Consider the following 23,099-nt stretch of genomic DNA (forward strand, 5'->3'; position numbering starts at 1 on the left):
ACGCTAAACACTGAATCACCATGCTGTGCTTCATTTTATGTTTCATTTTATCGAAAAACATGGACCAATCCAAGGGGATTCACAAACTTTCTCTGAGCACTGTATGGGTATGTACTGAGAGACAATTTTACAGACATATTGTAACATCCAGGAAAAACTATGTTTGTGAAGGAGCGAAGCCTTTTTTTGTGATTTTATCATTTATTATTTTATGTATTTAAAATACAATTTCCTCCACCCAGCAGAAAGCTCCCTCACCATCCCCCATCTCCGTCAGCAGTACTCTCCTCGATGTTTCAAACAAGGGTCAACTAAAATACAGTCAAACTCCCTGTTTTGCCCTCTTGTTATAAATACACTTACTGTACGACTTCCACCTAACCTGGCTGATGCACATCTCACGTCACACTGAATGTTTTCAGTTGACTTGGTAAAACACAGGGGTCACTGTTCCATGTCTAGCCAAGGATACCATGACTAGCACAAATGTCATCCCAGTAGCACTCAGTGAGGTGAGTCTGTTGTTAGTTTAAAAAAACCCAATCATAGCTGGCTAGTAGCATAGCCCTGATTTACTCTACAAAAAAATGGATATGAGTGAACTAGTTCATCTAGCCAACATGATATAACCTAGAAGCAACTATACAGTGATTAGGGAGACCCCCATGTAACGACGTACACAAAAGAAAAGATAACACATATTTAATTATTAAAATATTTTTTTCCCCCAGAATAAACACAAAAATTGTTTTACTATAACAGGTTTTATTGCCTTACACCCCAACAACTACACACTTTGTAAGATTCAGATAGTGCAGTTTTACCTTATGTACTTTTGCAAATTAGGTACTTCAGTAACATCCATAAATGTTGATACACTTTTGGTAACTTTGTCTCTCTCAGCAGCAGCAGGTAAGAAAAAAAGGAAACATACCAATTTTATAAAAATAATTTTGTCACCAATTTTATTCCCCATAGCCTATGTCAGTAGGCACAGAAGTGTATATACATATGCATGTGCATAACCAATTACTTTATCTCCTTTTTAAGGAGACACAAACATGTATATTTTATTCCATACTGGTACAAAGTGTCCCTTTAACATTAAATATTTATTAGAACAATGGACAAACCAAAATATCTTTCAAACTGGACTAATCTGTATATGAAACAATACAAATTAGACTTAAAACTTAGGCATAGAGTGACGACTACATAATGTGAATACAATTAATCACACTTTTAGTCTCCAAAGCGACACTTAATTCTGTTAACCTTTTTCAAAAGGCAAAGCAATTTTTAGATTTCAGAGTTTTCACCACACAAACTCTATGTCAATGAGCTACTTACATTACCTGTATAGTTCTTTGTCTATGAAGCCTGATTAACAAGCTTCTACTTTTTCTTGATAAATTTAAACTAACCATGTATTAATGACAGCGATATCATAGTCATTGTATTTATCCTTTGTTTTTGCAAGCATTTTCTTTGATGTCCTTTGTGCCAACAGTATCTGGAATTTGACAAAGATTCTCCTCTGGATGCTTTCAGACTTGGCAGTTTTCCTTGCACCCAGAATGTAAAACATGGTGAAAAAAATTTATTCATCGGGCTCATACCTGATGAAGAAACATATAAAAGAAATATCTGCTTAATACGATTTGTTTTAGGAAAATAAGGTCAAGTCACCAGCAAGTCTGACATTTAAGTCTAAATATTTTTCCATAAAGAGTAAGACAATTTGAAAAAAGCCTATCTGCTATAGTCTGTCTTCTTCATTTTCTTGGGTTTTTATCTGTTGTACAATAATTTGAGATTACTTCTTCTAAAGATGCAATATAATATACTGTATAAAATATAAAGCATTACCATTGCACTGTTTTTATGTACATTTTATATACTAGAACTTATTATGTAGCTTCTCAAAAAACACATGGATCATGGTAAACCATATTCTAGAATTTCCAAACCCGGTCATTCAAACCCTTTAAAAAGATTTCAAATCTGCATTATAATATAAAAAATTAATCAAATGTCGTATATTATCGACCCTTTTATCACCCACAGAGTGGAACACAGACTAGCTGCTTGGCCAAATCGCAAGTCATGATATGACCACCCCAAATTCTTCTCTGTATTTGAGTGAAAAATGAGTTTTCACAAATTTTGCAAATTGTTGTTGTTCAGGGGACCATCTCCATCCATTTTATAGATGTTCTATCCTGTGTGGTGTTCAAATTTGTGATTTAAAGGAACATGTTTCAAACTAGTGTTTTTTTTCCAGGTGTGCAAGTGTAGACATGGATGGTTACTGTATATCAGCCTAAGTATGGACTGAAGATCTTTGATAAGTGAACACGTTCCTCTGAGTCTCCTATATTGTTTGATTAACTACCATGTTCACTTAATGATGGTTTTTAGAGAAACCACACAGCACAACATGTCCAGAAGAAAGACAAACTTTGTACAGTGAAATGTTTGGTTAAAATGAAGTTACAGATTAAGGTTGGTCACAGATCAATGCTAGGTTCTTGAGAGTGGAATTAACTGTACTACAAAGATATACCCACGGACGTACACAAACTGAATATTGTTAAATAACCAAGAAACTTATTTTGTGTTTTGCAAACAATTAACATATTGTAGATTTTATAAGTCTGCAAAGTGAAAAAAATACTTTTGGGTATCATTTAAATATTAAAGCCAATTGTTTCATTGATTCTCAACACAAGTGCATAAGCATTTATAGCCCACATCAGCTCTTTGATGCCATTAATCCCATGTGTTTTCCTTTTAGATTGAATAATTGCTTGCATTGTAAGCATTACTTGCATTTTTTAGTTTAACACAGGCTACTGCGAACTTAAAACTATTTTGCTTTCTTGCCTCAGTCTGTGAATCCCTTTGTTAAAATAACATCTGTTACATAGAAATATTCAAAAAAAAAATTCAAAAGAAAACAATAATGCAGTAAAATAATCAATAGTATTTACTAAACAACAATACTGTGCCTTTTATAAAAAATATATATTTTGAAGAGAAATCAATTTATAGTATGGGGTATTATTGTAATCCATAATTATACATTTATCAAATATAAATTATATCTAATAATTAGAAAATGACATCTAATTCTAATAAAAGTACAGAACATGTCATATGCACTTACTTTGAAAGGCGTTTTCGAATTTCTTTTATCTGTTCATTCTTTTTGGTCAGTATTTCTTTCATGTTGCGGTAAGCCGCAGTCTGCTGGAATTTCTTTTCTAGCTCCTAGAAAAAAAACCCATAAATAACATTACAGTGGCATACTTACAGTAGCTTTAAGTATTTTTGTATTCTCATCATCTCAATTTTAACAGTGGACATTTTGACTGGTTTTAACTATCTTTCAATTTCTGAGGTAATGTTTCACACATATAAGAAAGGGCATGCACCAAAGATTGGTAAGAAATATCAAGTTATGGTAGTATTATGGCTTCACAGGACCTTATCACCATTATGAATGAAGTTCACAAGACAATTGTCTGAACTGCTTCTACAGCCTAGTGATACGGATATGATCCCTATTTTCCCATGAGAATTACAGAAGTACCACACTTACTTATGAGCTTCCTACCTTTTCAGCCATTGCAAGTTGCTCCTGGACTTTGAGAAGGTCATGTTTCGTTGTCACTAGATTGTCTTCTAAGTCCTTCTGGGTGGCTGTACTTGCGTTAAGCGTTTTTTGGAAATCTGTTTTCAGTGCAGCCACAGTTTCTTCTAGGTTTGTGATCTCCTTTGTTTTTAATTCAAGCTGGAAGGAAAACAAAAACCACACTACTGACCCAAGCAGACATGCCAAACAATAAAACCTCTGTAACTTCAGACAAAGTTTTCTTTCTTCATACTTTTACTTTTTCCACTTGGGACAAAATATACTGTACGAAACAGAGGTATAATTTAACAGTTATATATAGGTACTACCTGGGTTATGTAATGAGCAATTTCTGGAAATTCACCTTTCCATCAAACCAATTTTGTAAATTATTTTTTAAATCAGATTTTTGCGAATTTATATGTATACATATATGTCAAAAGGAACTACTTACAGCCCTGTAGCACTTTCATAAATAACTTCAGTTATTTAATCAATTAATGACTTTTCCATTTTATTGCAGAAAATACTGTATTCATTATAGACTAAAATGTGAGCTAAGCAGTGCATAAAATAGAATATTGAACCTACTACCATCAAAGTATAAAACTGTAAACATGCATATGGCTCAAGGGTTATGAGAGAATCCAGCTTACGTAAAATTCAATTTACAGAAGTACTTCCAGGAATGGACTGTTATGCAAACCGAAGGATATCTGTTTTTAGATGTGTATATTTACATGTTTATGTAAACATACAGACAAAATTATTTATTTATGGAAAACTGATTTTATTGAGATCAATAACTTGGGAGAACATTTTAGTGAATATCACTTTAGATTCCTTTGTGTTCATAATTCATAACTGCAATTCAATTCCTCCTAAAATTATGTTGTGATCAAAATTTAGGTTTAGGTTAACAGAGTAGATGCACATAACCCTCAGGTATTTTGTCTTTCCAATTCTGCATGTTGAATTTGTCAACACTTGTGCATATTGCCAGCTATACAATAGATGTCTGAAACAAAGACAAAAGTCAAAATAGGCAGGAGCATTTTTTAGACATAAAGCACAAAGAAGATACAGTCTCTGTGCCTTTAAAGAAATGTCTTTGACCAGCTCCCAGTACCAACATAGGGATATGAAACATGGACAAAAAATGGCCAAGTTGAAGTCCTATTATCAGAAGATAAGCTGAGTTCTGCAACATAGCAGGAGAGGTGGATGAGGACAAATAAATGCAGACATTCATGGATGATGCTTGGAGAAGCCTTCATTCAGCATTGGATTGGTAAAAGCTGACAATGATTATGTATAACAAATATAAATTTATACACACTTAACCAAGATATTAGGAATCCACTGGTAAAAAAAAACATTGTGGCTCTTTGTAAACATGACAATTTTGTAAATTGGCATGAATTCTACAAGATCCTGAAATATTTGCTGCCCAATCCCATCTCATTCTCCAAGCATGTCACCTTTCAGCTGAAGTTGTGATCAGTATAATGTTGTGTAGGATCAAACATTAATTCTTTTCCACCTGTTTTCAAAAAGATTGATATATGGGGATTGTTTTGGCCAGGAAGGTGATAGACATCTTTCTCATACATACTGTATTAAGCAAACCAATGAGACAGAGCCTCTATGATAAATTGAAATCCCTAGTATTTTAGCCATTACATTTAGATATACACATTCAAATTTGTGCTACTGGGAATCTACTGAAGGCATAACTTTCAAGCAGCCGATTGCTAATGAAGACTTCAAGCTTATACCTTCAAGAGATATAGTATACATCTAAGACTATTTAGAGTGTGCTTTAGAATTATAAGCTTTTGAACATAAAAATACATACCATTTATTTTCCACGAAAGCAAAAAATAAAAAGAAGTCAAATAAAACAACACTCACAAAATAGACCTAACAGAAATCTGTTACCAAATCACTGGAACTTCATTGCTGGGTCTGTGAAAGTTTGAAATGAGACAGAAAGAATGGGAATGGTGTTCCTGTTGCTTTTTGTGTTTTTGTTCATTTCAAATGATGCTTCAGAGCATCATTAACTATTTGCAACACAAAAACAACATTCCCTCACCAAAATAAATCCTCTCCAATCAGCACACCCCAGATTTTCTACCCGGCAAATCAAATCGCACAAAAGTGGAAGTGCAGTGCAGTAAAGACTTGATCCCCAATCAACAGCACCTCTCCCAGACTCCATTGCGGAATTTGCCGGGTGAGAGACATTTTTGGTTCTGAATTTGATTTAGGTTCAAATAAAAAATTTCCCCTTAAAATCTGATGCAAAGTGGTGTAACATGAACAAAAACCGATTTCTTTTCCCAAAATATTTGTTTTATCATTCCAATTGCCATATGGCTCTTAAGCAAGGTCTTTTATAAGAGATAGTTTTACCTTCCCTTAACTGTAGTCTCAATTGGACAGTGTCAAGACCTATTTGTTATGAGTCCCATGAGGTTTTTGGTTTTAAAAGGCTAGACCCATACTAACCGTACATTTCTGCAAATTACAGTCTCCTTGCTTTGTGTTTATTTTGTACGATTTGTAAATAGACGGATGTTTTTTTCTTCTGCGGTGAAAGCCACATCACCACACCATATTCCTGACGATAGGGTGTGTATTACCTGTATTACTGACTTTCTAACTCTAAGTTCTAGAATTCATTTACACAACAACCCCACTAAGAACTAAAAGTTTGTTTGTGATGTACGACACAGAAGTAGAAGTGATACTTAGAACTGAAACTGCATGAGAAGATTTTAATATTTTCTTTATTTTTTTGTATTAGAGTCTTTGTTGGATTTTTTATTTAAAATTACTGGACATTCAATAAATTGATGTTGGTGAAGGGGTTTATAAAAATCAAGTTCAATTGCCTAAGAAACCTTACTATTGTAAGATTGTAACTTACTATGTACTGCACTTAATAGCATCTTTAGCTATCAACTATTCATTCACTTACCTTCTCATCGCCTTGAATCTTCTGTAAATCTTTCAGAGCTTTTTCTAGTTTGGACTTTTCATCCAATGCACTGGTTGCCTGAAAAACAATCAAACAATATTTAGAAAAATTAAATAGTACAACTGCTTGGCTTTCTGCTCAAAGTTTATTAATTTCTACAACATGGTGGTATTTTTTGTAAACAGAAACAACTACCAGTTTAAATTCAGGAAAGAAAACGGTGTTATGAATAAGAGCTAAACATACAACACTGTAAAAGTTTAAGGGCTATCAGTTACATATCGATTACATGTCGCCTAGCAATGAATTTTCTTTAGTTACATTATTTGACATGTTTAATGAATGGTCAGGAATGGGGGAGATGAGAATTATGATGATTTTGCAATATTAATGTTACAACTTTTTTACCTGAGTTTCTATTGTCCTGAGTCGGGCTTTGAGTTTCTCATTTTCTTCTTGTAGTCTTGCAATTTCCTGCAACATAATAAATGACATTTTCCAATACAGTAATAAAACCCGGGTCTGGTGCATGTTAAGAGGGATCACTGTAGATATGAAGACTTGGCCTATAGTAATAAAAAAAATTATATATAGAATTTTAAAAAGGGGGCGGAGTGGTGGCTCTGTGGCTTAGGATCTGCGCCTGTGGCTGGAAGGCTGCCGGTTCAAATCCGCAGCCGACAGAGGAATCCTACTCCGTTGGGCTCCTGAGCAAAGCCCTTAACCCCAACTGCTCCAGGGGCACTGAACAATGGCTGACCCTGCGCTCTGAGCCCAAGCTTCTCTCCCTGTCTGTGTGTCTGTGTGTCTCATGGAGAGCAAGCTGGGGTATGCGAAAAGACGAATTCCTAATGCAAGAAATTGTACAGTATATTGGTAATAAAGTGATCTTATCTTATACTGTCGAAGCCTCAGATGAATCAATTGTGTTCCTGTATACTGTAAATCAAAATGTAGTTAGTTCGCTGATGTTGCATTGTGTGTAGCACTTTATTACTGGTTTCAATAAGTGCTTGTGCAAGAGCAGAGGGTGGAAAACTGTAATTACCAGTTACCTACTGGTATTGCTGTTAGTGGGACCTAAAGACTAAAAGAGGGAGACTGTGAAATTCCTGTGAAAAATACAGTGAGCTATTGAAAAACTTTCTGACTTCTAAATGAAGAATTTATATCCGTATAGAATTGGACACTTCTCCCATAACTAAGTGTTTAGTTTTACTAAAAAATATTTAATAGAGCTGCTATCTGGTTTCTGCAGAATGTTAGCCAGTGATTAATTACAGATGGGCTTCCAAAGGATGAACCTGCTAGGGCATACTAACCCTGTTTTAGTTCAATTTGCAAGTAATTATAGAACATCACAGTCATACACATAAATAATTTTATTTTGTAGACCTTGAACTAAATGTCTAACAGCAATCTAAATCAAAGGTTTAACAGATCCATTTTCATAAGCAAAAAATTGCTTACAGCTTGCACATTTGCTACGGCTGCTTCAGTGAAAGGTGTTATCTGTGATCTTGAGGTTTCGTGATAAAAGGTAACATAAAAATCAACAACTGTCCTGTGGTGAAAATCAAGATGAGTTCTTTATGATGATATTGCGGACTTATTTGAAAGCTCAAGAATTGTTTTTCACAAACAAAATATGAACTAATCGTCAAAGATCTGGAAAGGTTATCCAGCAGCAGGAGATGATGCAATGTTTGTTGCCAAGATGTAAGATTCATAAGCAAAGCGCCCCTTACCTTGTTTAGCAGTTCCGACACACCCCCTTCATTCAGAGGAGCTAACTTGGGTTTATTAGATTCTTGATTTGTCTAAAGAGGGAAAAAACAAAGCCAGGCATGAACTGCACTGTATGTTACACACATATGTTATACACATATGTTGGAGCACTATTTTCGTCATGTATAAATTTGCTCTTTGACATAGTATAACCCCTGCATTCCAAAAGTTAAACATGGAAATCTGACTTCATGTAACCAAATAAAAACAAGTTAAAGGATGGAATGAGTTCAATATTATCATGTCATTACTTAAAATCCCCCCAGAGTAGAAAGGTTCTTATCCTTGCTTTCCATCTCCCTGAAGAATCAGAATGAAGAAACATGTTCTGCTAAATAAGATGAATACTATATTTTCCAATTGATCATTCAGGAGCAGTAATTAACCACTAACCAGAAATATGTGGGAAAATTCTAAAGTGACCCAAAGGCTATGAATCAGCTTGAAGCTCAGTGGAATTGTCCTCAGGTTGTGTTAAAATGGCTAAACAGTATTGATTGATCAGGCAGACATCTTGCAACATTACCCACTTAGTTTAAGTCCTCATACGTCCTTCATCGGTGTCTACTGACTCTAAAAGGGACACCAAAGCTTCCCATGCAAGACAGGCTAAATGACAAAACTTACAAAACCACATCAGAGCTCCTAACAGGAGCTTTCTGGTGATACTCAGAATCACATTGCGGTCTATCACATTCATATTTATTTCCCTTGACTCTTAACTTTCCATTAGTTCTTATCACTTACAGAGGGCACATGAAGGTAAGTAGTGCCTAAGTGACACATCTTGTAAAAGCCTCTATTTAATCTGCAGGGTGAGGACAAAACCTACCTAAACTCACCTTTTTACTCGATGATGTAAACTCTGCCTTTTCAAATTCAGCAACTTGCTCTAACAGTTCCCTAAAAAGAAACGAAAGAGTTATTACAATATTTACTCACACTGTTTTTACAATGAAAGCTCAGTGTTGTTTCTGACACACGAACGGGGAGCTCAAATTAATCAGCATCTCGGCAGGTTCAGTGGAACTTGGGGCCAGCGTGCAGGCCGTTTTCCAAGTTTTCGTTTTAGAGAGCTGCTGAAAGGGCAACTGCAGTCACAATTTCTCAGACCGGTTATTAAATCTCGGCAACAAAACAAATTCTTTGACGGTATAGAAAATGTTACAAATTTCGAATTAAGCACAAAATCCTGAACTTTGTGAAGGTACTGCAAGTCGCCACGTTGTTGCAAACCCCTGGTCTCACCCTGGGGGTTTTTACGAGTTACTGTGTCCATTTCACTTTGATTGTGGTTTGAAATGCACTCATCAATGCTGATTCTTTCTGATCCCGAAATATAAAAATAGCATTGCAGTTGCCATTTAAATTCTTATAGGGTTCATTTGCATTTTACTTTATAAAATTAAAAAAACTGTTCAAAATTAAAATCATTTATATCTGATGTAAATTTTAATCAGTCATAAACCTGCTTTAAGCTTAATTTCCAGCTATTAGTATAATTTAAAATAAACTACGTAAAAAGCTAGCAGTTATAAAATAGTGCACAACAACATAAGAAATGAAAGACCAATCAAAATAAGCTCTTCAGTCGTTACTTTAAAGATTAAAAATTAAGATTCTGTACAGCATACAACAACAGGTTTATTTTTTCCTTTTCATTCACAACTCATTATTAATTAAGTTAACTTTTTAGATATGAAATCAGGGACATAGAAATATGTCATTAATATAATTTTAGAATTCTTACAAAAGAACAAAACCTTAAGTATGGTAGTTCACACAGGCTGCCTTCTGAGATATTATCAATTTTAAGTGAGGCACATAAATGTTTTTTTTCATGTCACACAATTTGTACAGATTTAAGGTACAGGTGTTTGAGAACAATACAGTACCTTTTCAAACACTGAAACAATATATTTAATTTCAAAGAGAATTTTAAAGAGAAAAAAATGAGCATTAGAAATTTTAAGAGAGGGATTTTGACTTAATGTTGTATCAATTTCCTGAAAATAAATGTATTTTTTACTTTTTCATGCAGTTTAACACTATAAACCTTAGGCATGTTTACAGAAAACCCAGTGTGCTATATGTGGTTTATACATCACAACTACTGTATGTGCATAGTGAGGGTGTGTTTTATACATACTAGAAGGTCTTCCTGTCTTAGCAGTTTTTTCTACCTTTTTGTTATGAGGAATTTGAGTCTTTTGCATCTGTTACCTAAGTTCTAAAGCTCTGTTTTCTTCTAAAAGTTACTAAGACAAAAACAACAGTTGCACATGAACAGGTGGATACTCAATGTCAACAATTCATCATATCAAAACAGACTAGTGAATTTATCTAGTTAATACCTTAATGAACCCTCTAAATTAAAGGTTGTATAACTACTGTACAGGGATTATATGGATTTATAAATGTCTGTTAACAAAATCTAAATGGTTAAATTTTCCGCAAACTGTATAACTGCATGAAAATAAAAAGGCACTGTTTACAAACAAAGTATAACTTAAAAACCCTGGGTTAACCCTTATTAGGAACAGGAGGCTTTTTGGTGATGTATGATGGACAAAACTCTTGTATGAAAATGATCAGAATTATTTGGTTTAAACAATGTGGTGAGTTTCAAATGTTCTCATCTACCTAAAGGAGGTGTTCACCTAAAAGTGTCATACTTGTGCAGATAGAATTCCATCAATAAAAGATCACTGAAATTAAGGAATAAATCGAGTTCATTCCAAGTCTGTCTCAAAGATCTGCAGCCTGCTATTCAAATGGTTCTAGCATGGGCAGCTTTGCTTAGAACCAATAAATGAGCTGACATTTTTGTAAATTCTGTCCAGTTGCTTCTTAGTTCACTCGATACACCTGCACAGCATGCACAACACTTATTGTTGAACCTGCAGCCCATGTGTGACTCAAATCAGCCATGCGGGGAACACCCCCCTCTCTTCTGGTAATTGTATCAACTGATACCTTACTTTGGGTTCAAAACCCTTCTTAGACACTGAAACACACCACATTACACGGTTAACTAAAAGGACTGTGGTAACTGCATTACATAATTACAAAATGCAATATTTTAAATTTAGATGTGTTCCTGCATTTTGTAATACTGCTGTTGTTGCAGTGTAGATACACTTTGATTCAGTTACTGGATTCAACACACTAAAAGAGTGCAGTTAACCAAGTGCTGCTTAACACAGGACATCGCTACTGATGCTCGGTTGACACTAGAGAATATATGCTTTAAACATAATCATTTTAAACAGGCTGGACGTAATGTTTTACAATCACCTCCAATAAGAACATCTCTATCACCATTTAGTTTAGCTGGAATTCACAGCGTACATGCAGTAAGTATAAACGAAAACAGAAATGTAATTGTGAGACCTCCTAAATCTATTTTAGTCCATGGCACACCTACTGTAGGAATATAAGATGATCTGCAAGTTGAAACTGTTCTGTTCTTTTCATTAGAGGTTTAAGATCAAAAGCCCCCAGGCTCAGTTCCTACCTAGCTTTGCATTTTTACCAGTCTCAGCTTTGTTCCCTAGAAAAGCAATCAATCTTGCTTCCATTTATATCTTCTTACTCCTACAAGTCCATTCAAATACATAAACTCACACTTAGTTACCCTGTAGTCAATCATAAACCCTGATCTCAAGTTTCTTTGCAAAGGTGGCACTGGCATTAAACGTATGTACGTTGCCACATCATCAGAAACCATTCGTATTTTCATGTAACAGCGTTCTTTGTTGATTCATTTCTTATATGTTTCATGCTAGGAGTGCTTTCATATTTTAAAAGAGTAGTCAAAGATATTTGTGAATGCACTAGGAAAGGAAAGTACAATGAAATGCACCGAAGCCTGTTGATACAACACGATCTGTGACCTGTGACTTGTGACTTAGGAAGAATCATACATTTTCCAGAAATAAAGGGACGAATTTCAAGGCATTTTTCTACAGGCACATATTCTTATAGTTTACATTAAAGCAGAAAAAGGACAAGTTAATTGTGAAAAAAATAAAATTTTCGCCTTACTTAAATCTAGTTTTGTTGCGGGCTACCAAATGGAACAACTATAGTAAAAGTGTTCAACCAGATTGCTAGTTTAGTACAGTCAACAGGACATGAGTACTACTGTACATCAGATGACTGTGGCCAAGATTCCCAATGGTGGTGCAAAACTAATTGAGCACCTACAGTATATGGCTCAGTATATCTGAATTAGCAAAGGTACGGTATTGTTGCACATCAGTGACCCCAGTAACCTGCTGGACGCTTGTGAATTAGCTGTTTTATCATTTTAGAGATGTCACAGTGCTGCATTCTAATGCTGACTCTGCTGTGAACATTATGAATCCTAGTGTAGATACGGTATAAATGGATCAACAGTGCACATACTTCTTTAATGCTCCTGCATGAGTTCAGGAGTGGATTGGGTCCATTCCATTTTTTTTCTCAATTTCAATTCCCTCTTTCAAACCAGTTCACAATTCAAAATTGTTTTTAACATTTAACTGGTTTGAAGAGTGGGACTGCAGTGAAAAAGACTGAAAACATGGGGAAAAAAAGTGTTCAACCTAGACCTGTTTGTTCGACCCTCAGTTACTACTGAGTTGTTTAACTTTTCCCTATTACTAATTTTGGATACACTTTAAAAAAATGCAGTTATTGCAGTGTAGTTACACTTTTCCATACATGTAATTGCACATAACAACCCTGTTATTGAACTAGTAACTCCACCAAAAATATACTTTTTCACAACCTGCCATTCTATAATTGAATCTTACGTAATAATTAAATAATGCAGTTACAGTATCGGTCATATAGTTTCTGTGTCTATAAAACCATTACAAAGGGTAAACAACAACAGATTACAAGTTAAAGTGTAAATATAATGTAATTAATTTATTTATTATTAAGTTTATCCCTTATTTTCAGTTTCCCAGTTGTGATTTTTCCAACTACATTAACATGTAGTGGTAGACAATGTTATAGAACTTAGAAATCAAAAGGTAAAAAACCTTACAACTGTGCCAAAGAGATGTAAAACTATAAACGGATTAAAAAAAAGGAACAGTATCTTAAACAAAATTAAAAAAATACTAAAATTAAGTTCTACTGCTTAAATGTTTCAATATATTACATTATGCTCACTTGGGTCACTTGAATTGTTCAATACAGTTATGTAAACTTTACTGCACCTCTGGCTGTATTTTTCATGCTAATAATAAATTATTAAATAAAAAAATAATCTGAACATGCACATATATTTACAATTCCGTATTGAATACACTGTATATATCTATTTCACATCACACCCCACTGATAGCTGGTGTGTGGTGAACATACTAGCTGCTGTTGTATCGTCCAGGTTGGGGCTACTCATTGGTGGTGGTGGGGAGTCCCCATTACGTGTAAAGCACTTTGAGTGGAGTTTCCAGAAAAGCACTTTATACAGTAAGTATAAGCATTCATTCGTGATGTTTTTTTATAAATGTATTTACTCTCCTACTACAGTATATAGTACATAAACTTACAAGTTTTTCTTGGTCAAAGGCAGCTGCCAAATTTGCAATATTCTTAATAATAAAAACAATCATGTCATCAATCTATAATGCGTTTTGAAATATTCACAAATGCTGGCAAAGAACAAGTTAATTAAATGTACAAATAATAACATTAATCATGTTGACAGAATCTGCGTTTAAGCTCACCTGATTTAAAACACTACGTCTAGATCATAAAGACAGAACATGGTTTTCACTTGTGAAAGACAATAACAGGTTGGTCACACACATAACCTTTAGAGAACTGAGAGTTAGAGTTAGTTGGTCACAGTTTGCTGTGGAAGACAAAACAGTTACTACACTATTGTGCAAGCCCTGCTAAGTCACCATAAACAGTGTCTGCTGTGGAAATAGACTTACTGAACACTTGCAGTGAAAAATACAAGCCAGCATTTTAGCATTTATGGTGTCCTCACAATTGTAATTTAACTCAAAACTTTCTAATCTCACTGTGAATACTCTGGCATTCTTTTTCTTTCAATTTGTACAGCCGTTATTTTAACTCAGTCTATAGGTTGAGAGTTCATTGGTGCAAGTGGAAGTTATACAACTGTCTAGCAACAAGACAGAAGTTGTCTTTATTTTGCAAGAGAACTTATCGACAATTTGTCCAAAACAGCTTAAACACGACAGAACTTTTCAACTAAGCATGCACATATTTAAATGGCTTTTTGTTACACCCAATATGCAATTATATCATACAGTATATCGTATAAGTCTACATATTAAAGTCTTTTAGCTTTTAAGACCAATTTGTAGAACAAGATCTTTGGTGATGTAGGTGGTCAATTAGTTTAGTTCCTTCACAGATGAATACTATAGTTTTCTTTTTGTATTTCTAAACATAAAATTCCACTTTTGGACTGCATTGAAACTGGATATAGTTTAAAAAGTGCAAAAGAAAACTGAAACAGCGATATAAACATCAGTTGCTGCACACAAAGAAGTTATATAGACCTGTGTTTACAGTATCACCTTTAAATTCCCTGAAGACAAATACAACAGACTTACCTAATGATACATAGTTGTTTCCATAACACTGTCTTTAAATATTTTTTAAAAAGCTTTTGTAGGTTTACTACAATAAATCAGCATTATCTCAAAATCCAGAAAAGCAGATCTAAGTAACTAAAGTAGTTATCACCACATAAATGTTGCTGTGTGTCCTTAATTGGTAAACAACACATTTTACTACCACAGAAAAAGAATACACATAGGGCACCACCTTGTCTCTGTTTGCTTTTTTGTTTTCTATTTTCATTATTTTAACTCTGTCTATAGGTTTAGTGTTCAAGTTCTGTATAGCAACAAGATTTTATGCAATATTTAAGGTTACATTTTAAAATTATATTTATATTTTAATTTACAACAAGATTTTAAGTAATTTATATTTTGTAACCTTTTTAACTTTATCTATGATGAAAGGATCTACTGGTAAAACTATACAAAATGACAACATTCTGCTTTTATCTTTCATTTGACAGTTATATTTTTAAATAATTAACTATTTTTATTATGCCAGGATAGATGGGAGCTTACATATGGATATATAATTAAACAACATAACAAGCAGCTAATAATTCACACAAAAGACTACTTTGTCTTCTTTCACAGAATGAAATCATGTCTCAATGATGCTCAACAGTAGTAACTTGTAGTGAAATAACAGTATAATGTAGACTTGGGAACACACAATTTGACCTTGGTCCGTTATTTGAAAGTAAGGACTTACTTTCAACAGATGTGAAGGAAGTGGTTTAAAAAAAAAAGAAAACCCATTGAAGCAAAGATTCTGATGTTCTTCAAGACGTCAGTGTAGATAAGAAAAATGTGATTAAATTTTCCACAAGATGAATGACTGTTGGTAACCTGAAAATGAACTTTGCACTTCCATTCCCCTCAGACCTGATGTCAAGACCTGAAGAAACTGTCTGTGCCATTTGAAAATCAACTCCTTTTTAATTCTATTAAACCCAGGATTGTAAAATTGTAATTTTAATATAGATAATTGGTCTAAGAATTAGTATATCAACATTTTTTATTGTTTCTTTTTTCAATGGTTTGTGACACATAAATATATGTTAATTGGCATAGCTGTTTGGTTCAACTACAACTGAACCGAGTCATGTTCCATTAACTCCTCTTGGTGTTCTTAAAACTTGGAAAAATCCAATAATATGATAATTTCATTCCCTCCCCCCAGTTTGGAGTCATCAAATGCTAATTAATACATTTCGCTGCTGTAACCTAAGCAACAAGCACCTGGTCATGCACTCCTACAACATGGCCAATGTTTGAGCTGATTGTTAAGATCTGCTATTGCTTGAACAATGTAATGTTCCACTACGTGTATCTACACACAATCTAAAATCTATACATTGAAGCAAAATCAAAGCAAAAGGTTTAAATGCACATCAACTCACAAACATAATTCACTTTTAAAGAAAAGGACATTTAAAATAACCATTAGAGAACAAATCAAGTGGTAGGCAATGAGCAAAATCTTGAACTTCGTACTCACATCTAGCAGAAATGAAATGACAAAGGTACCAGGTGCAGTGCATAAGTAGAGTTTGTTATCACCTCTTCTTAAATAAGACCACAGAATAAGCCATGAATCATTTAAAAGAGGTACTAGACCTCTTATATCGATATCTTATTAGAAGCATATAAATGTAGTTTGACATAACAGCTGAAGTGTTAAAAGCTCTCATTTTAGACCTATTTTATTAATTTGATAGCAGCTAAAAATGAGGAAGAAAAATTAGCACAGGGTATAAAATAAAGCTGGCAAACACTACTTTAATACAAATTCTTCCACATTCATACAATAGCTTTCATCTGGGAAGTATTCTGTCATATTTGAATTGTGTCTTTGGATAATTTGATGAAACAAACAGGCAACAGCTGTTTTTCAAAGAGAAATACCCACCTGTTCTCTAACTCAGAGACATCGGTCTGCAGTTTCAGGTAAAACTTCTCAGCCTGGGAGAAGAGCTGTCTCAGTAGCAACACGTTGGTGTGGGCAGTGTTTATGAGTTCAGTTTCCACTTCCCCGTGCACGACCACCTGCAGACCATGCAGCATCTCTGACACCTCATCCACTGTGAACGTCTCCTCCACCAGCCTGAGACACAGGGCAGAGTGTGAACATGCAAACTCCTCATGTCACAAATGGGATAAAGCCGTGTGAGGGATGCAGTGTCCTTTAAGGAGTTCAAATTTACAGAATTTTAAAAGAACTACTAATATTCACACCTTGCTCACTTTGTCAAGCTACCATCACAGAAATGAGGTATTCTTCTAAAATAAACACCCATGCAGGGGTGGTATACCTGCTGGAAAAAAATGTAATTTCTGTCTTATTCAATTATTGGTATTAATTACGAATTATACCTTACATACTTCACCTCCTCTGTTACAAAGGTTTAAACATTAAACCAAAAAAAATTTAGATTTTCTAGTTTGCCAGCAATCTGTATATATCTGCACTATATGCAGTATAATTCACCAACAAGGAATTATACAGCAAGCAACCAACAAGTAAGCAACATTTCTATTAGTTTGTTTCTATCCCCACTTTTGGAAAAATCCAAAAATATGAAAATTTCATTCCCTTCCCCCAATTTGGAGTCATCAAATGCTAATTAATACATTTCGCTGCTGTAACCTAAGCAACAAGCACCTGAGCATGCACTCCTAATATTTCGCTGAGGATATTGAAGAATTTGCCATGGTATCTGCCATTGCCTTTGAGGAATCTGAATGCTTCAATCAAGTCCTCTCATAGTCTCTGTTGTTCGGAACAGTGCTGTAATTTCTTTAAGGCCAGGCATTTAACTTGTTGCTCTTTGGACTCATAGGAGAACGGCTGTGTCTTTTCTAAAATTCATTATCCAAAACATTATTCAGTATTGTAGATAAAGGTCTTACCAATGCATTGTGTAGCTTTCACAATTTTCCATGACCTCACTGCTACACTTTTTACAAATATCCCTGCATCTTTTGCTTTTTAAATAGCTGCACTATGTTGTCTGGAGGAAGTCAATAAAAAGTCCCCTAAACACCTAAATATAGTACTTTCAAAGACCTCCATTATCTTGGTGTTGCTCATTTGGTATTTATTCTATGTATTCTTACTACTTGCATTTAATACTTTGTACTGCTGTCTATGTTAGCCTACATGTCACTTGTCAAGAGTCTATCCAGCGCTAGGTGTTATCTAAGCTTTTTGTAATGCTTTCACTGCTTTTAAATTGTTTGCTACCATACTTGTATTATTAAATAAAAGAATATTCTCAGGGCACTAGAATCATAAGTTCAGGGCTCTGTTTCTTGTTTAAATAAAGCTTCATCACAAAATAAATAAAAAACGCAAGGCATAACATTAAAGTTCACATCAGTAAAAACTTATATCACCACCTCAATATATTTATCTAGTTATCTTTATCAGATAATGGAATAGGCATTTAGTTTTTTCTCAGCTTATTAGGTTATTCCCCTGCCCCTGCATCAGCACCCTAAATCACCACAGCGCATCCCACACGTGCAAGGAGCTCATCAGGGCCATCTCTAACGAGGTCAGGCCGGGCTTCTCAAGCTCGTTCAGGACCTCACACACTATTTAAACCCTGAGGAACCCTTCCTCAGTGCTCTGACATTGAGTCGACTAACAAGTGTGTGTGTTTGTTCTTTGTTTCAGGTTTTCCAGGAGTTCCTTTACAGTTTTTCCTATTCACAGCCTTCCAGTTCCTGTTTGCAATGCTACTACTCGCTATCTATCATTTCCTCCTGCCTCCAGCCCAGATCTGACTGCTTCCCCTGCGCATCTCAGCTGCCTGCCGTTCTCCTCCTGCTTCCCATTACTGCATTGTTATCACCCAATCACATAATAAACTGTCATCTTCACCGCTAATCGGACTCTGGGGACAATTACTTCGCTGTGACCTTTCTCTTTCCACCTACGAGCCCTGTGTAAGACCCCTAGCATATGTTATAAACAAGCTGTCACAATGTTCCCACGTTGCTGTAACCTGTCTTTCAATGGAAAAAAAATAAATAAATTGCACTAACCACTATTACATTACCCTTCACCTTAAAAAAGAAAGTAGAGCGGTTTTAATAAATCTCACATTGTATATTATCAGGTCAATATAGCCATTTTAGTCACGTGTCTGCAGTTACTACACTTTTAATTGTTTACTTTCGATAAAGAAATGGAATGAAGTGGGCTATTATGAAGACTAGGGCTCTACAAACCACCCTACAAAAATAAATAAATATGCCCACTTGGAGAAAAGAAAATGAGAGACCTAAGAAACTGACTGAATTACAGACACATTGAACAGGTTGTCACTCCAGGGTTGGATACTGGGTAACTAAAAAAAGGGGGAGGTTTCAGTCAATGCACATATACGTTCTATGAGAACATACAAGTTTATATATTCCAAAGGGTTTCCCAAAAACAGAATTTAAAAAATCTAGTATTACCTGCTGTCTTTCAGATCCTGAAAGCACGAATCAATGGTCTTCAGTCTGAGGGCTCTCCTGGAACGAGCAAATCGCATGTAGTTGATGACCTCTTTCTGGTGATGTTCATTGAAACCCAACTCTGCCTGAACAGAAAAAGAAAAGTGCGACCTTTTGAGTCAACGCTGAACGTGGGAAAATATCTAGTTCTCTGTGACATTAACTATGATTCATTAACTGACTGCTCAAAGCTTCACAGAATAACGTACTGGAATTTTGAGCTTTGAGAAGGGAAATAATATCTGGACCACTTTTAAAGAATGTGCTCCAGTCCAAAATTTGTTCCCATTTTTCTCCTTCAGAAGGGAGGTCATTTTAAATGATGTTAATGTAAAAAATATACATATTCTGCTCTGGGGAATAATGTGGTAAGAGGTCCACATGTGCAGTACTGAAACTGCAGTCTATCTGTTGATTTTCAAAGTACACAATACATCAGTGAAAGATTACAGTCCACAACGTTTAGGAATAACCTTTTGTTTGGATAAATCTACCGAACAGTAACAAGAGAAGGTCGATGCAACTTCTCTATTGAGTAACTGGTCTCAAGGAATATCGCCCTGAAGCCACATCATTACGGTGGTTCTGCCCAATATCTCGCCATACGTATCGGGTAGCTTATTTAAGAAAAGTAACAAATGTTCTTAAAAAGCGAATTCCGAAAGTTAAACAGACACACATATTCAAGTTGTAATACACTGCGCCCCCTAGGGACGTAAAAACGAAGACGCACACGGTAATATCCCATCACGTACTGTATTCTAAAAAATTGACAATTTTGATCTTCCAGGATAACACTGTTATAAGAAACTGTTTTTAACGTTTTAATTGTTCAGAAAACAATAACGATGTGTGACAGAACTTCAGCGGGTCAGATATTTTTATCCAAGAATGTCACTTATCCATGGAAAAACACGATCTTTACCTACAAAACAATGGACTTTCAGTACAGAGACGCAACCGGTGGTCATGTATAAACCGGGTGATTTCATATCACGTCTGTCACGTTCATATCACTGTGTACATTGATACAAATGCGTATCAGACGTGATGTGAAGGAGACGATACTGGTCCCTCTTTCATTCGACATTTAAATCTGGCACATCAAAGTCATTAAAGAGGATCAATATGACTGGACTGAAATGGTATCTGCCTTAGATGATCAAATTGTAATAGGAGAATGTTTGGGGGATAAATCGTGCGTACATAAGACAAAATGTGGTTTTATATTTGAGAAATCTGTCTATAGCAGCAGCAATATTGAACCCCTTCTCCTTTTGCAGAAGACATTGGAGTCAAATAAAAAAAAAGAAAAGTTTTAAGGAAAAAGAAATGCTCTTGTATAAACATACTCCCCCTCTAGCGTCTCAGCTGCAGAACAGCAAATCTGCGTCCACTAACTTAATGCAGCGGTTGCCGATCCAACTACATCCGATGAAAGACATTATTACTATTGATAAGAAGACTTCGAGGACGGCGTGAGTCTGCGGTAATTGCAAATAAAAAACAAAAACAAAAGTTTGGATACACTGAACTCGTGCAACTACGTGGCAGCCATCGTTAAATTCCCATATGGATTCCCTGGCCTTGAATTTGTTTCGACTGCTGTGGTCTGGAGTTTAGACGTCTCCATACCAACCTGGTGGGACTCACCATTTCTGCCAGCGATCAGCCCTTTTTGTGCCGTTATGCCCGATACACTTTTATGTGGTCCTGCGGTAAAAGTTCGCACAGGTCCCGGGTTCCTCTTGCTGTATTTTACTCGAGTATTAATCCTCCTGCTGCCCTGCGCCTCACATCACCACCTGGAAACAAACGGCGTCATCACTCTGGTAACCGGCTGCTACGCAACTGTTGTTGACGTAAAGCACAATGGCGACAGGACACAAATCCTCGAGAAATACATGGAACTGGAATTCGGAGCCGGAGTGGTCTCTTGGCGCCGTTGTTTCATAGGTAGTTTTAGGTAACGTAAAAAAAAATATTGTGGCGTCTCGGATAAATTTAGCTTCTGGATATTGATTGTTACAATGGACCTGATTTCATTAAGACTAAATGTCTTAATGTCGCAATAATTTAAAAGTATTAATAATAACATGCGTAAAAATAAGCAATACGCGTATGAGGGTTCGGTTATTAAACGTTTTCGGTACCGACAGTTTTATGTCGGTAACGTATGAGTTTGATTTGACCGCATATATTTGATAATACATATTCTAGGAGGCAGTACCGCTCCCTAAAAAGACCTAAAAATAACTTGATGGATACGTGTGGATAAAGTTTCTCTTTAAAAAACACAAATTAAAATCTATAAAGGATTTACAAATGCAAATACAAATAGAGGAGCAGAAACAGATAACGGAGAAAAAAAAACATTTAACTGCCAGAGATAATGAGGTGAATTATTTATGTGACCAAATTATATTTTGTACATATATCAACAGTTTTCCTTGCTTTAGCATTTTTCCCATTTTTTATAGAATTTAAATGTTTCAACTCCATCTCAAAAGCACCTAAAAAGGGAGTATTATTGGACCATTTGGATTTATGAATATGAACTTTACACAGAATGACTAATAAATTTATTATAAATAACTGCTCTTTTTCCAAATGTTCTCTTATACAGTACAACAATATCACTATCCTTAAATCTTACGGGTTCAGGCCCAGAAATCTGTAAAGCTGCTTTGTGACAATGTCCATTGTAAAAAGCGCTAAACAAAACTGAATTGAATTTAAAAAAAAAACTTTAAATGCCTACAAACAAAAACTCTGCAAGTCCTAACAAATAAATGCACCAAAGACTCCCCTTCAGCCCGACAAAAAACACACAAATCATCCTCCTTGTGCTTAAATTTAGAGTACTAATTTAAGTGGATAAAACTTATGAACAGTTTTTTTTAACGTTTTAAACGATATCTAACTTTATTTGTAGTACTCTGTCATGAAAAATAATGTTTAAAATATTTTTAAAATAAGAGTTTGGTCTTAAAAAAAACGTTTTTATTTTTTTATTTCTAGGCACTATGGCATCGGCGTGGGAGGAACTGTTGGACACTTTTACAAATGTTTTTTATATAACTGGATAATGAACAGCAACAACAACAACAATAATAAGAAGAAGAAGTATTGTTATTTATGCAGCTAAATTCTATGGAGCAATATTTACTGACCAAAACTGACTAATTCCTTTCATGTCTAATTAACATTAGTAAAAAAAATCTTCTTTCAGAATGTAGAGATCCTTCCCTACAGTATGTCCTTCCCCCCATCTTGTTTTAACCTAATTATGTTAATGTGCAGCACATGCTATTCTACGAGTCAGATGTTTTATACAGTAACATGACAAAACCTTTTTCCTTTACTACTTCAGAAACCAAGATGAATGCATTTCCTCTTTACTTTCGTTCCCGGTGAGTTGCCTTTGTATCTGTATGTGTGTATGCTTGTAAATATGTCAACACCAAAGCAATAGCTCAAGGAATAAGTGATCTCCTGTAACTATCTCTTTAGTAGGAAATGTCTAATGGTATAATAAGGCAGTGTGGTTTGTCGAAGGTTGTAGGATTTTACCCATGAC

General features: G+C 35.0%; 1 protein-coding gene across 2 annotated transcripts; it reads right to left on the reverse strand.

Moving 5' to 3' along the window:
- Positions 1-748: 748 nt before the first annotated feature.
- On the reverse strand, positions 749-21,323 carry lztfl1 (leucine zipper transcription factor-like 1). 2 transcript variants are annotated; one of them, XM_088918744.1, is made up of 10 exons: positions 21,173-21,323; positions 19,481-19,605; positions 16,923-17,117; positions 9,254-9,314; positions 8,372-8,443; positions 7,032-7,097; positions 6,624-6,701; positions 3,620-3,796; positions 3,170-3,273; positions 749-1,619 (listed from the first exon to the last, which is right to left on the reverse strand). In XM_088918744.1, exons 1-10 carry the CDS (start codon positions 21,173-21,175, stop codon positions 1,601-1,603), a joined length of 900 nt encoding a protein of 299 aa, XP_088774870.1. In that variant the 5' UTR covers positions 21,176-21,323; the 3' UTR covers positions 749-1,600. The 2 variants fall into 2 exon arrangements, with proteins under 2 accessions (XP_088774870.1, XP_088774871.1); XM_088918745.1 differs by having other exon boundaries at positions 1,471-1,619; positions 3,620-3,778; positions 21,173-21,261.
- Positions 21,324-23,099: the final 1,776 nt, after the last annotated feature.

Source organism: Atractosteus spatula, chromosome 6, assembly GCF_055471065.1.
Source record: "Atractosteus spatula isolate fAtrSpa1 chromosome 6, fAtrSpa1.hap1, whole genome shotgun sequence".
Classification (NCBI taxonomy): domain Eukaryota; kingdom Metazoa; phylum Chordata; class Actinopteri; order Semionotiformes; family Lepisosteidae; genus Atractosteus; species Atractosteus spatula.

Bases quoted from the DNA above. Each gene is read 5' to 3' on its own strand.
- lztfl1 (XM_088918744.1), bottom strand. The intron at 17,118-19,480 runs GTAATACTAGAT...CCTGTGTCTCAG, and splicing joins CAGGATCTGAAAGACAGCAG to GCTGGTGGAGGAGACGTTCA. The intron at 3,797-6,623 runs GTAAGTGAATGA...TTTTCCTTCCAG, and splicing joins AGATTCAAGGCGATGAGAAG to CTTGAATTAAAAACAAAGGA.